The 15,000-nt window shown below is 49.1% G+C and overlaps 1 protein-coding gene across 1 annotated transcript in view; it reads right to left on the reverse strand.

The window, feature by feature from the left end:
• Positions 1–3,749: 3,749 nt before the first annotated feature.
• The window catches only part of LOC119444449 (nucleolin), a 15,781-nt gene continuing 4,530 nt past the window's right edge, over positions 3,750–15,000 (reverse strand). Inside the window, exons 3-10 of the mRNA XM_037708853.2 lie at positions 14,515–14,562; positions 13,951–14,145; positions 9,729–9,812; positions 8,553–8,585; positions 7,705–7,810; positions 5,760–5,984; positions 5,204–5,325; positions 3,750–4,285 (exon numbers count right to left, since the gene is read on the reverse strand). Coding sequence (XP_037564781.1) covers positions 3,951–4,285; positions 5,204–5,325; positions 5,760–5,984; positions 7,705–7,810; positions 8,553–8,585; positions 9,729–9,812; positions 13,951–14,145; positions 14,515–14,562 — 1,148 coding nt within the window. The 3' untranslated portion in view covers positions 3,750–3,950. The remainder of the gene's footprint in view (positions 4,286–5,203; positions 5,326–5,759; positions 5,985–7,704; positions 7,811–8,552; positions 8,586–9,728; positions 9,813–13,950; positions 14,146–14,514; positions 14,563–15,000) is intronic.

Below are 15,000 nucleotides of genomic sequence, written 5' to 3' on the forward strand. Positions count from 1 at the left end.
ACCGAAGCTATCAGCACTCGCCGAACTCACGGCCCAATCGCAGATCGGCTGTCTTTCAAGATATTGGTCCGCGCAATCTCGCTTGAACGCGAACTAAGCAGCGAGAGAACACAGCGCACACGAAGCTATCAGCACTCGCCGCACTCTGTCCCAATCGCAGATCGCTTTCAATCTATGTCCGCGCATCTCGCTTGAACGCGAACTAAGCAGCGAGAACACAGCGCACACGAAGCTATCAGCACTCGCCGCACTCTGTCCCCATCGCAGATCGCTTTCAATCTATTGTCCGCGCATCTCGCTTGAACGCGAACTAAGCAGCGAGAACACAGCGCACACGAAAAGCATTAGCACACGAAGCTATCAGCACTCGCCGCACTCTGTCCCCATCGCAGATCGCTTTCAATCTATTGTCCGCGCATCTCGCTTGAACGCGAACTAAGCACAAGCACACGAGAACACAGCCGCACACGAAGCTATCAGCACTCGCCGCACTCTGTCCCAATCGCAGATCGCTTTCAAGATAGGGTCCGCGCAATCTCGCTTCAAACGCGAACTAAGCAGCGAGAACACAGCACACACGAAGCTATCAGCACTCGCCGCACTCTGTCCCCATCGCAGATCGCTTTCAAGATCTATTGTCCGCGCATCTCGCTTGAACGCGAACTAAGCAGCGAGAACACAGGCACACGAAGCACACACTCGCCGCACTCTGTCCCCAGCAGATCGCTTTCATATTGTCCGCGCATCTCGCTTGACGCGAACTAAGCGCGAGAACACAGCACACGAAGCTCAGCACTGCCGCACTCTGTCCAATCGCAGATCGCTTTCAAGATAGGGTCCGCGCAATCTCGCTTCAACGCGAACTAAGCAGCGAGAGCACAGCGCACACGAAGCTATCAGCACTCGCCGCACTCTGTCCCCATCGCAGATCGCTTTCAATCTATTGTCCGCGCATCTCGCTTGAACGCGAACTAAGCAGCGAGAACACAGGGCACACGAAGCTATCAGCACTCGCCGCACTCTGTCCCAATCGCAGATCGCTTTCAAGATAGGGTCCGCGCAATCTCGCTTCAACGCGAACTAAGCAGCGAGAGCACAGCGCACACGAAGCTATCAGCACTCGCCGCACTCTGTCCCCATCGCAGATCGCTTTCAATCTATTGTCCGCGCATCTCGCTTGAACGCGAACTAAGCAGCGAGAACACAGCGCACACGAAGCTATCAGCACTCGCCGCACTCTGTCCCAATCGCAGATCGCTTTCAAGATAGGGTCCGCGCAATCTCGCTTGAACGCGAACTAAGCAGCGAGAACACAGCGCACACGAAGCTATCAGCACTCGCCGCACTCTGTCCCAATCGCAGATCGCTTTCAATCTATTGTCCGCGCATCTCGCTTGAACGCGAACTAAGCAGCGAGAACACAGCGCACACGAAGCTATCAGCACTCGCCGCACTCTGTCCCCATCGCAGATCGCTTTCAATCTATTGTCCGCGCATCTCGCTTGAACGCGAACTAAGCAGCGAGAACACAGCGCACACGAAGCTATCAGCACTCGCCGCACTCTGTCCCAATCGCAGATCGCTTTCAAGATAGGGTCCGCGCAATCTCGCTTCAACGCGAACTAAGCAGCGAGAACACAGCGCACACGAAGCTATCAGCACTCGCCGCACTCTGTCCCCATCGCAGATCGCTTTCAATCTATTGTCCGCGCATCTCGCTTGAACGCGAACTAAGCAGCGAGAACACAGGGCACACGAAGCTATCAGCACTCGCCGCACTCTGTCCCAATCGCAGATCGCTTTCAAGATAAGGGTCCGCGCAATCTCGCTTCAACGCGAACTAAGCAGCGAGAACACAGCGCACACGAAGCTATCAGCACTCGCCGCACTCTGTCCCCATCGCAGATCGCTTTCAAGATAGGGTCCGCGCATCTCGCTTGAACGCGAACTAAGCAGCGAGAACACAGGGCACACGAAGCTATCAGCACTCGCCGCACTCTGTCCCAATCGCAGATCGCTTTCAAGATAGGGTCCGCGCAATCTCGCTTCAACGCGAACTAAGCAGCGAGAGCACAGCGCACACGAAGCTATCAGCACTCGCCGCACTCTGTCCCCATCGCAGATCGCTTTCAAGATAGGGTCCACGCATCTCGCTTTAACGCGAACTAAGCAGCGAGAACACAGCGCACATGAACACCTGTAGAGTGTGCAGCACCGCACTAAGACTATTGCTGTGGCAGAGCCAGCTGTAATGGAAAAAAATCGGGCCTAACCTATTCTTAGGGAATGTTTATCGTCGTTAACGCGATTAGAATTCATGTGGGGTTGCATATGTAGTCTGGGCCTGGTGAGGAAGACTCGGAAGTGGTGGGCCATGCAAGCACGTGGTGTTGTTGTGCTCATTTGATACTTGTCTACGTGTGTTGTGTCGTTGTTATGTACCTTGTGTTGCTCTTTTAGCTCCAAGTACTGGTCGTATTCATACGATTATGTGGCGATTCCCGGCTGTCCCTTAATTCTCTCAGGAAACGCTGTCTGCGGCTATGTTGTGCCTTTATCAGTTGTTGGCCTACTATGATATCAATTCCAGCGTTATCGTTTGGTTTGTTTCGAATAGTCGGTAACACGGTAGTTATTGTTTTTAATTTTTTTTTGTAATTTCTAACAACTGCTAGACGCGATATTCTCTGGACTTTGTGGCAATTCTCTTATGACTCTGGCTATATTGCCCTCGTTGCTAGGACACTTACATGTGGTGCTCTTTCGGGAGGTAGCGTTAGTTTATTTTGGGCCTACTATTGTTATGCTATATCCTGTGTTACAATCGTAGCTGGCGTCCGCGTAGTAGACGTGTTGATTTCTACTATCATTGCTTTAAGAGTCATGCCTCCACCCCCCCCCCCCCCAGCCTGCTTAGAGTCGTTATAGACAATGACCAGGGCATTGCTTTGTCTACCACCTTTGCTTCGATCATTGATCATTGGTCAAAAGAATACAGGCTTTTGCGCTTTACGATCACCGTGATCCCGAGCTGTTAATGCTTAGTGCCTTGAAACGCACAATGCAAAACTTCTGTGGAGGTTGCTTTTGCAAGTTTTTAAGAGTCTGTGCTATAAGGAGACAAAATACACTTTTCACAACCGCGTAGCACGTTTCCGATGTACAAGTGTTGGTCTTGCTTTATTGGTTCTTCGGATCGTGTCCCAAGGGCGCAAAGGACGTAGTTGAAGCTGTGTTTATCTGGCGGATTTTCATTGTCCTTTTGTAAGGCGTATACCGTAGTACACTTAGGACTATCCGGAGACAGTTTCATAACGCGACGTTTCATAACGCGACGTCGAACTAGTCTTAGTTTGATTTAAGGGCCCACATGCATTGCCTTTCTCCGACTATCAGTTGCGGCCGCTTGGCCGATCAGCACTATTTAACACACGGAATTTGGAACCATTCTTTACCAGACCGCTCGTCCGTTCGGCCGAGTGTGGTCGACAGCTCCGTCATGCAGCACGAGTCGCACTTCTTGGTTTGATACCAACTTGGGTATCATTTATTCATTTAACACAAAATGTTTAAGAAAGCGAGATGAAAAGTATAAAAGTAGAAAAAGTAGATGAAAGTAGAGAAAAAGGAGACAAACACATACACACTCAAAAAATAAAAAGGCTTGAACTCTGGACAGCCAGTAAAAAAAAAAAAGGTCCGGGCTTGACTCTGGGCAGCCAATAAAAAAAAGGCCTGGGATCACTCTGGGCAGCCAATAAAAAAAAAAGGCCTGGACTCGACTCTGGGCAGCCAATAAAAAAAAGGCTGGATTCTACGCTGGGTAGCCGATTAAAAAAAAAGGGCTGGACTCTACGCTGGGCAGTCAATTAAAAAAAAAGGCTGGACTGGATGCTGGGCAGCCAATTAAAAAAAAAAGGCTGTACTCGACGCCGGGCAGCCAGGTGGCCTCAAGGGCGGCTCCAGGAGCCTCGCCGGCCTCCTCGCCTTCCACGGCGGCCTCCGCCCTCGCTGTTCCAGAAGAACCGGCTACCGCCGCTCCAGGCTCGGCTGTCCCAGTCATCGACCTCGCTCCAGTCCCCGCGACCGTCCCAGTCGAAGGAGCGGTTGCCCATTCGGCTGTATCCAGCGCCTCGGCCACAGCCCCGGCCGCCGCCGCGCCAGTAGGCCCGTTCTCCCAGAGGCCAGCTGTTTCGCTTCCAGTTTCGACCACCGCGGCTGGAAGAATCGCTGTCTCCGCGGCTGTCCCGGGACTGCCGGCCTCCTCCATAGTAGTGACTGTCGTCTTCGGAAATACAGGCACGCAAAATGTAATCACTTCGACTTATCGCCGAATACGCGATGTTATACCACGATTGTAGGAGGCTGCCTAGCCCAATGCGTGTGCGCCGCCTCTCAAGGGCCCTTGTAAGAAAAACGTACGGTGACGGTTCACTTAACGCTCGCTTGCATTGCATTGCATTGTTATAAAGAAATTCCCCCACGTTTCCTCCCCGCGTTTGTTATTTCAATAGAACTAAAGTATTCAGAATTAGCTTCGGTATTCGAAGCACGTGCTCACCTTAAACCTTAAAAAAACTAAAATACGCGCACTAAATAAAGACAGGAACCGTCGTACAGCATGTGTAACATTACGCCTAGCGCTGCTGCACAATGTTACACATGCTGTACGATGGCACCTATGTAGGTGTCACCGCTGTCACATTGTTGGCTCCTGTACATTTTGATTGATACAAACTTTAGGCCTCGCAATACGTCAAGCTTAGCATTAGTTATGGCATGAAAAGAGAATGTGCACGTTTGTAGAAATGGCTGCGCTTAGAGTGCACTAAGTAATGATTATTGATTTTGACGCGCATATTCATAGTTTAAAGATAACGAGCGCTCAAATCGTTATAACGTTAGTTTGGATGTTGTGAGTAGATTTAGTAACGCCCAATTTAGTAACGCCCAATACATCAGTCCTGGTAAAATTTGCAGGAGTCAAACTGCGGCGCCAGGTGCATGTTACAGCATGTACAACCTGCCACCTGGCACGGATGTGTAAGTTGCTCCTGGAAATTTTAAGAGGCTACTTTTTTGGCCTCACGAGAATTAAAGCGCCGAAGCCCGCGTGGCTCTTGCTATTTATGAAGTTATATGGCCTGCTGCCGTTAGGCAGTGGCCAGCGAGTTAGGCCAACACCAAGGTGTTTGTGTTCTACCTTCTTTTTGAAGTTTCTTCACAAGGCTCAAGCGGATGTCATGGCCATCAATGATGTGACATCCGACCGGTTGCAGAGCTCTCTTGAGATCCTCTGTGGAAGCAAAACCCAGTCTTGCGAATCTGGGCGAAAGGGAGACACGAAACGTCGCTTTAGCATATAAAAGTGGTCACGTTTATCAAGTCGAGCTGGCTGGCAATGCTGTACGTACTGTTTCGGAAATGCTTAGTTCGCTCCGTCATCGACGCGAAAGAGACAACTTCCAGAGTTACGTTTACAGCTCTACAAGGCACCGTAGCGCTGAAGCTGCCCTTCCTGTGACCGCAGATAGCCGAACGACACACCATTACTGAACATAAGCTTCCGGTTTATCGCTTCTTTAAGAATTCGTCACTGGCCGCTCGTTGTCCATGATAAACCGGTTTCTGCCCTTAACGACGAACCGCTGTAGTGAATACTGCGTGTCCGCATCTGGCCGCAAGTTTCTCACATTCACGCGCGCACAACGACGACGGCGGCGTGCCGTGTCGTGCGGGATGCGGCGCTCATCGCTCACCCATGTTTGAGGACGTGCACTCGTGATCCAGGGAACTGCTGCTTGAGACGGGCCACGGTGCAGTTTGCGGGCAGCCGGAACAGGTCCAGCATGTTCCCGATGGTATTCTGCTTACGTGTGGTGCATTTTTCGACTCGAAGTACTTTGCCCTTGCCAACGGCCTTCTCGATGATTTTCAGGTTCGCCGCTGCTGTCTCGGGGTCGACATAGCGCACGAAGGCCTTCCTGCGGTGGTCACCATGGACGCAGCGAACGAGTTTTGACGCGCCACGCGGAAGACACTCGATTTACGGCCCCGATCATCCGAGGACGCAACTCGCTTTTCGCTCGTAAGTGCTATGTCCAGCATCAGGTTAGGCTGGAATGTGCTCTTGTGAGCGATTCTAGCGTAAGAGCTTTCTGTGAATACGGGCCCTGTGTCTTAAGGAGGGTTGGGTAGGGGGGGGGGGAGGGGTGCGTTCGGGTGGGCGCAATGCGACCGCCTCAAATCGCGACAAGGTGCTGTCAGGAAGAAGCGGGAACGCGACATGAGCATTTTTAAATGCTTACGAGTGAGCCCTTGGCCGTGAAGCTGGGGAGCCTCGGGACGTTCCGTAGCTTTCAAATATCCTGTAACAGTTCAGAGGATTCTGTAATTGCGCCGTGGCCACTACTGACCACACAGTCAGGACGCGACGCTGGTTCACGCGTGTAGGACGGATTCCCGAATGCCGCCTGTGTGCTGGTAAGGCGATAGGAAGGCGATGATCGCCAGGACCAAACAATAACCATGCCTCGGACAAACGAGCACTCGCCGTGGTGGTGTATAGTGGTTATTACGTTGCGCTGCTAAGTTCGAGGGCGTGTCTCGTAATCTTATCGTGGTTAAAACCCAAGCATTTAATTATCAAACGAGCTTGGAAATCTGGCAGCCAGCTTTTTCTTCTCTCTCTCTCACTAGTAAATTAAAGTAATAAAGAAAAAGATAAACGAAAGTGGACGAAAATTCAACTTGTCGCAGATGGGGGCCGAACTCGCACCTTCCGCATTACGCGGCGACAGTAAAATGTGGGGCTAGTTTTCTTCCGTAAGACTAGAGTCATTGGCCAGCGCCTTCGCTATCGGGGTCGGTTCTGCTACGGATAGCTGTGAATTCAGACTGCATGGCCGAGATTCTTCCGAGAAGCGGATCGTAAGCGAGAACGAGTCAAACGCCTGTATCCGAATCGTTGGGGTCGTTAAAAATCAACAACGAGTGCAGTGGTCAATGATCAAAGTATGCCTGCGAATGGCATCCCTTAGGCGTGCTCTTTCAACATCACAGTTTGTGAAAAACATTGCGGTGGTTGTTGCGGAAAGGGTGGAGCAAATAATTCCTAACTATGCAGTGCCCGTATTCACCAAGTAGTTCGTGTACGCTAGAGCTCTCCGCTAGACTATGCACTAGTCAATCGCGAGAGCTTTTTCGGGAATTTAATCCGATCTTTTTTCACGCAATCGCCCCTGCACTTATGTCAATATGTCTTTCTGGTGCTCGCATGCAACAGGCACCCGAATTATGTTCGCAGCTTCGAGTTCCCAAACCGGGTTAGTCGGTTAAACGCGCAAAGAGGTGGGATTAACTGCTTTTCAATCAGTCTCGAGTATCCGCGAAACAGGTAGTTTTGACATTTACATTCAATGTTACACGCGCGTTGTCTTCGTGGAACACGAGATTTATATATCAACCCATTTAAATTTACAGGGAGGTTCACGTACACGTGAACGTACAATGTCAAAAGTACGCAGGCTACTCCGCGCGCCACCCGGCTGCGTGTTGCGGATACCGTGACGGGTTTTCATTGCCCAAACCGTTGGTGGTTATGGCTAACCACAGAAACAGCCTTAAAGCACCCTGGCAGTCGCAGGCAACGTAGGCCGTGCACTTTTGACAAATGGTGTACATAAAGCGTGCCAGCCGACTCACTTCCCCTTGAAGACGAGCTTGACGATGTCCCCCGAAAGCTCGGTGATGTCAACGGAGCGTGCCGTGTGAGTCATCGTAATGGCAAGGCTGCAGCTGTCGCGCTTCTCTGTATCGAAAGGGGATAAAGGGAATCGCCGCGATCACTACATGGAATGCAGATAATATGCTAATGGTGCGGTCAAATACCCTCGAAGCGGCCGAGTTTACCGCAATCGCTACGGCGCCGCGGCTGCATGTTAGCCAACCTGAGCTCTATCGCACCATTTCGATATCTTTTACAAAAAAAAAACACGATATGGGCCACACTTATAAACTCATATAAACCCCTTTTGAGCCCAGTGTCACTAATTCGCAATTGCTGCAGCAGAGGCCTGTGACAAAGAGGATAGAGCCTGTTTTTTATAGGATTCTCTACCACCCAGATGTTTATATGGGATTATGGGATAAGTGGATTTAGGGGCACACTTTTTTTTTTTACAAAATTCATTTTGTTGGTATTGCATAACCCCTTTTAAGACCAAGTTCCGCTAGTCCGCAACTGCTGCAGCAGGAACATGTGGCAAAAAGGATAGAGCCTTTTAAGGAGTGTGAAAATACGCCCGTTACTCGGGCAGTAAACATTATTGAACTATATCCAGCCAGCGAGAGCCAGCACTAAGATGAATTCACTCACTGCTGCGGACGCTATCTTGAAAGCGATCGTCTTACGGGACGGACGGACGGTTTTCTTCGTTCGGTAAGCATAGAAATGCCTATGTATTTAATATAGGTAGCGAGCTATCGGGTGCTGTGTCGCAGCATAGGTGTTGCAGTGGCACTATACAGCAAAGTGACAGCGAAACACTTACCATGGCTGTCGATGCAATAGTCTGGCACGTAATCTGCAAATCGGGACGAAGAAACACCGCGAAGGACAAGAAAAGTTGGAGCCTCTTATCTTTTGTACAGGAGCCCACCCCTAAGATGGTTGGCTGTTTTTTGCATAGTCGACAAAGGCGTAGTACCTAATTACTCCGAATAGTATTAACGATTTTGAACTCCTTCGCCCCCCCCCCCCCAAAAAAAAAGACCGGGACAAAAACACAAAAACAGCTCTTCACAGCAGTATGGTATAAACAGTAATGTAGTTAGTTCCCTTTCCACCACATCTCTAGGGATCTCGCACATCCTCCTTCCTTGCTAAATACATGGTCAGCATTTTTTTCGCTCGCGTCAATTTGTCACTCTTAAACAATTGTCACCTGCTGTACTGCAATTGTTAAGAGTGACAAATTGACGCGGAGCGAAAGAAAAAAATTTTGCGACACCAAAGTTTAACTATACAGTGGCGCCTTTTTCACTCGTAGAGCGAACCCGGTTTCTCTCAGACCGTGGGTTGATATTCGTGCACTTTAAAATAATGTACACCCTTTCACGTGAATAAGGGTGCAAATAACTCACCCTTACACCCAAAAATGGTGCGAGGGTGCGAGCCATATCCAAATTTACACCCTTATTCACTTTTAAGGGTGAACAATTTTTCACAGTGATAGGCCGCCATTTTTACTTTTTCCTGCTCTCGCTCTCGTGTCGCTCTGGCGGGCGATTTTGAACTCCTTCGCCCCCCCCCCCCCCAAAAAAAAAGACCGGGACAAAAACACAAAAACAGCTCTTCACAGCAGTATGGTATAAACAATAATGTAGTTAGTTCCCTTTCCACCACATCTCTCGGGATCTCGCACATCCTCCTTCCTTGCTAAATACATGGTCAGCATTTTTTCGAACGCGCTGTAATATCGTTCGCGTTTTCGCACAATTAGCCAATGTGCCGGAACGAATTAGGCTTCCCCGTGGCACAAACAGCGGGAGAACATGTCCAGCAGAACGAACGCTCCGCGGAACGAAGTCAAATGGACACCACTGCGTTTCAAACTACATTCCACACCGTTATTTCAACTCGGAACACTGACCATATACGTTCCCGTTATATCATTCCACCAAAAAACCGGGTGGGTGACGATTTAAGAGGACGGCGGGCCTCTTACCTTCAAGATTGAGATCTTCGGCATCATCGGTGTGGCGCCTGCTGCCCGGCTGGCCTCGCCTGCCGCTCCCTGCTGTGGCCTCGTCTGCGCGGCAAAATGACAAATTCAACGAGGGACGGTGCATCGCAATCGGAGCACGTGCAAAGGTCATCCGCTAACACACGCTGCACTCGTGCAGAACCGCGACCAAGTATTTTCCCTAGAGGCCTTTTTCGAATACGAATCGAATACGAACAGTAAGTATCGAATATGACATTGAATATCTAATAGCCAAACGCAGCGCATATATTTACAGCAGGAATATTCATTTCAGGGTAATCGGCTACCACGCCTGCATCGACTAGTGCAAGAAAGCTAACAATCAGGAACAAAGGATCACTTTTAAACACAGGATCACTAACTGTCAAAAAAAAAAAAGACAAGCTTTCCAAGAATCAATGGCTGCTGTCCGACTATAGCTTCCCAAAAACGGTAAATAAATAGTCACTGAAAAATCGCGTGTAAAAGGACCTCTTGCAAGAAAAACATGACAGGTTGTAGCATGAAAGACGCTACATGACTAGATCAAAAATGCTACATTCAAAAGTCAACTAGTAAAAAATGCTACATATCGGATTAAAAGCTAGGTTCACGGGTTTTACGTGCCAAACCTACGATATGATTATGAGGCACGCCGTTTAGTGGGGGAGTCGGCAACAATTTTGACCGCCTGGGGTTCTTTAGTGTGCACTGAATGCACGGGACACGCAAAATTGCAGGTTGTCATGTGGGCTTCAGCCGCGAAACAGCTTGCAGTGCCAATTTTGCTTCTGCATTGCTAGAACTGTACTCGAAGTTTTGAATACGAAATGAATACGGCGCACTAATTATTCGTATTCGAAAGGCAAACCAGTCTCTAAAGATCACTGATCATTTGTCCCTGATGGTTGGCTGTTTTTTGCATAGTCGACAAAGGCGTAGTACCTAATTACTCCGAATAGTATTAACGAATATTCGAGTAATAGAATATTTCGCAACAATCGACTGTCTTGTTACTGTTGTCTGTCTGCTGAACAAAGTATCGCAAAATCACCAGTACAGCAGTACCAAGACAGTCGATTGTTGCGAAATATTCGATCATGCGGATATTCGATAATACTATTCGGAGTAATTAGGGTACTACGCCTTTGTCGACTAGTGCAAAAAACAGCCATTCATTAGGGACAAATCAGTCTTAAATAAAGGATCACTAAAAGAAAAAAATAACTACACGAATAGCCTCTAAATTATCTTTAGAGCCCGGTTTGCTTTTGAAATAGGAATATTAGTGCGCAGTATTCGTTTCGTATGCGAAAACTTCGAATATTCGCCCACCCCTAAGTTTCACCTTGCGTGCGCGTCAAACTACTTATTACTGCGTGCGTCCAAAAGAATGCAGAGGCTCTGCTAAGCAAAAGCGGACAGCAATTTATGAATCACATAGGCGTTGTCGCACGATTAGAACCTTGGTTGATACTTGATATAATTGATAATTGATAAGCCATTGCAGTGCAAATAAATAAATAAATAAATAAATAAATTAATAAATAAATAAATAAATTAATAAATAAATAAATAAATTAACGAACAGGACGGGACACCGTGGGCGCTAAATACAACTGGACCGGTATTCACATAAAGCTCTTACACTAGAATTGTTCGTAGGAGAAAATTTTAGCCAATCCTGATACTCGGATTCACTATCACTATCACTTCACTATCATTAGTGAAGCTGGCTGACTACTTACGAACGATATTTGTGAATTCGACCCTTGATTTATTACAGTTCCTTTATAAGAGTAGAAAAAAAACTGGTACAAAATAATGCGCATGCCTACAGGTTCATCACGGCAAGGAAACACCCAACAACCGAATCTTGCTTACATTAGTAGGACGTTATGGCGGGCTAGTTGGTTGATAGCTTTTAGACGTTTATGTAACTGCGCGAAAAAACGAGGACACACGAACGAAACACGAGCGCAGCTCGTGGTGTCGTGTGTGTTTCCATTTTTTTTTTTTGCTATGTAGTGATGAACCTGTACGCATTCGCATTTTGTACTTTTTGCTGGTATTATGTAGGGGGCTGTGATAAATCTTTTGCGAGTGTAGCGCCACTGGTGTTCGGTCTTCTGGGGTCGAATTCACAAAGCTCGTTCGTAAGTGCTCCTTCACAAACGATTAAGTCCAGCATCAGGATTGGCTGCATTTAAGCTCTTGCGAACAGTACTAGAGTAAGGTTTTGTGAATACGCACGGAGTCCCTTGTACAGTGGTGAGCACTGTTAGGGTGAACACCTCATTAGTACTAACTTCATAACTTCATACCGTCTACTTCAGTGGAGAAATGTGCCGAATACGACGCCTAATGATGGTGCCGATAAAATAAATAATAGTTTTCTTTATTTTGTGCTAAACATCAAGTGCTATAGGCTCGTGAATACTAATTAGGTGTTCACCCTAACTGTGCATTGTGCCACTGTATACGGCCCCGTTACGCGATGCAGCCGCGTATATGATAACGGGTTAGCAGTATGGTTACAGCTTCGATCCTGCGAAACGGGGACACATCACAGACACAAACCTACAACGACAGTCTTGGTGCGAGCTTGCGCATGCTCATACGCTGAATCATGGAAATAAATAGCTATTTATGTGTGCACTATTTCGCATTGAAGCTTCAGTTGGCAGTCTGCGCATATATTCCGTCCCCGTTCTCTTGGAGCTATAGCAACAATTATAACCTACGCGCTGTACTAGCTAGTGCCTGGGCCCGGCGGCACAAATGACGCGGCCTCGGGATACAGGAGAAAGTGAGACCGTAATCAACAAGTATTCGATACACAAGAGACGTTCGTACGAACAAGGCTCGGTCAATAGCGATAAGCAAACATTTCTTTTGGTGAACGCGACCGGCCAATGATGAACTGTACTTGGGAAAGAACAGCTTTACGAATTCGATCTCTGGTTCACCTTGCTGCGGAGGAACCAACATATACTGAACGTCGTATTCCTGTTAGGGTTAGGCGCACTCTTGCCTCTCTTCAAGTGGTCGGGACGTCAATCGTATCCGCGAAGATTTTCTCGAGATCTTTCCGAGCGTTGTCCGGCATCACTATATACAGCGCGGGAGGCCGACACTGTTTCTTACACGAACTACCTTCAGGTATACGAACTTAACCGTCACGGTGGCTCAGTGGCTATCGCGTTGCGTTAAGTTAGGTAAGCCTCATCATTTAAACGTATACGAACGGTTTTAAGCCCTCCAATCCCACGCTTAAAACAGGGCTGCGATGCAAGGTGCGACGCCGCAAAGCCTGCCTGCGAAACGGCGTGAGTGGGTGGCACGTCACCCGTCACCCACAGGCACGTCACAAACGTGCCTGTGGCAGGGCCAAGAAAAGGTAAGCGGTAAGTTCACTAGTCTTTTGGTGCGCCGAAGCTAACTCCTAGAAAGATCCGTGACGCCTTATGAACCGCGACCACCGCCAGGGCTTGTATCCTCGAAGCGTCGACGCTAGTAAGAGTTCGTAAGAGCTGTTGCTAGCTAACCGTGATGCTGGACGCATTTTTAGCAAAGACGGCCGCGACCAATCGCAAAACGACACTTACCAAATCGTTTTTAAAATAGATCCTGGTTTTATTACGAGGAGCCTCTCCCATCGAACACGCCTTGCGAACGGCTTTTAATCGTCACTCTGGACCCATACACGGTATACGTCCAGCCATCGTTTAGGGCCTAAGTACTTGCTTAATCCGCACAGCTTCCCAGCATATCCGCGGACGCGTCCGTGCGAATTGAGCGAGTCTAGGCAAAGGCCGCTTTACGTCCAGCGCCGCAAGCCGCCCCGCACGCGTGCGGTCGTGCGAAAAATTGCACATGTCGAACACCTGTGCACAAATTTCGGTTTACACTGTGCACACCGCACACAGCGCAAACCGAAATTGGTGCACAAGTGTGACCACACGAGTTTCGATGCGGCTTGCGGCGCTGGGAGGCTCGAGCGTAAAGCGGCCCTCGAAGGACCACCTCCTCACTGTCGGGACGGACTGTGCGTCGCGCGGTGTCACCAACAGGGTCGTGACGGGCATTCCGCTCTTCACAACGTTCCGCTGGCCTGTCGCGTTAGCAGCGACGTTCGAAAACTGGCCGAATATCTCGACCGGCCTCGTACGAGCCCCCTCTAAGAAGAAGTAAGGCATCTCACCTGAGTTTTCCTCCTCCTCGTAGTACAGTTGGTCTTCTTCCTCTTCATCCAAGATCTCCAGGTCGGCTGAGTCATCGTCATCATCGTCATCGTCGTCATCGTCGTCATCGTTATCGACGTCTTCATCTTCCTCATCGTCCAAGTCTTCCTCATCGGCCAAGTCCTCGTCCTCACTTTCGTGCTCGCACTCCATGGCTGTGTAAGAGAAGCGATGGCGAAAAAAACAAAAGAAACAAACAGAAAAACAAAATTTACGCTACAATATTATAAGCCGCAGAATTTACAACACTGGGGCCTAAGGAACACACTTATGGGAACACGCTTATGGTCTCAGATATAACTAATGCGTTCCTTCATTCACCGACTTTCATAGCCGGACATACGCGACGACTTCGCGGGTGGCTGCGGCCACCAAATTTTTCGGAAGGACACCTTCCATGCTGTTAATTTCGGTGCTGGTGTGAATAGCGAGAATGAGCTGTGCATTCACTTCTGGACAAAAGAAAAGCTAAAAAAAGCGCGTGGGGAAAGGTGCGGTTGAAAATCGCTTTAGACAAGGCTCACCTGTAAATGATGCCGCCTGCTTGGGGCGCTTCGGTGATGGGACGTCCCCTATAACGAGGACACGGAGAGAATGATCAGGCCGTGAGAAGCTCTGCAAAGCCGCACTGATGGGTATAGCGGCACATTTTTATCCATCAGGACATAACAAGCCCCCCCCCCCCCCCTACTATAACCGACGAGCGACACAAGAGGAGCCAGTAACTTCCAAAACTTCAATTCCTATGTATAACTGTTGGCCCACACGCTATACGAGTGGCGACTCAGGCGCGAAGGCATTCATTGGGAGCACATTTAAAATCGTGCTTTGAATATGCGGCCGCGCTAAGCGTCGGCCGCGACCCCTAAGGGTGTGAGCTCACGCTTTCCGGCACGACATAATGCGGCTGAAAGGGCGCAGGCCTATAAGATGCGTGTGACCTGGGTCTCCTCAGCGCGAACTCCGCACGACGACACAATCGCAGCGTGGCAGCACTGTTGCGAGGCGGC

The sequence above is a fragment of the Dermacentor silvarum genome, chromosome 1 (assembly GCF_013339745.2).
Source record: "Dermacentor silvarum isolate Dsil-2018 chromosome 1, BIME_Dsil_1.4, whole genome shotgun sequence".
NCBI classification, from domain to species: Eukaryota; Metazoa; Arthropoda; class Arachnida; order Ixodida; family Ixodidae; genus Dermacentor; species Dermacentor silvarum.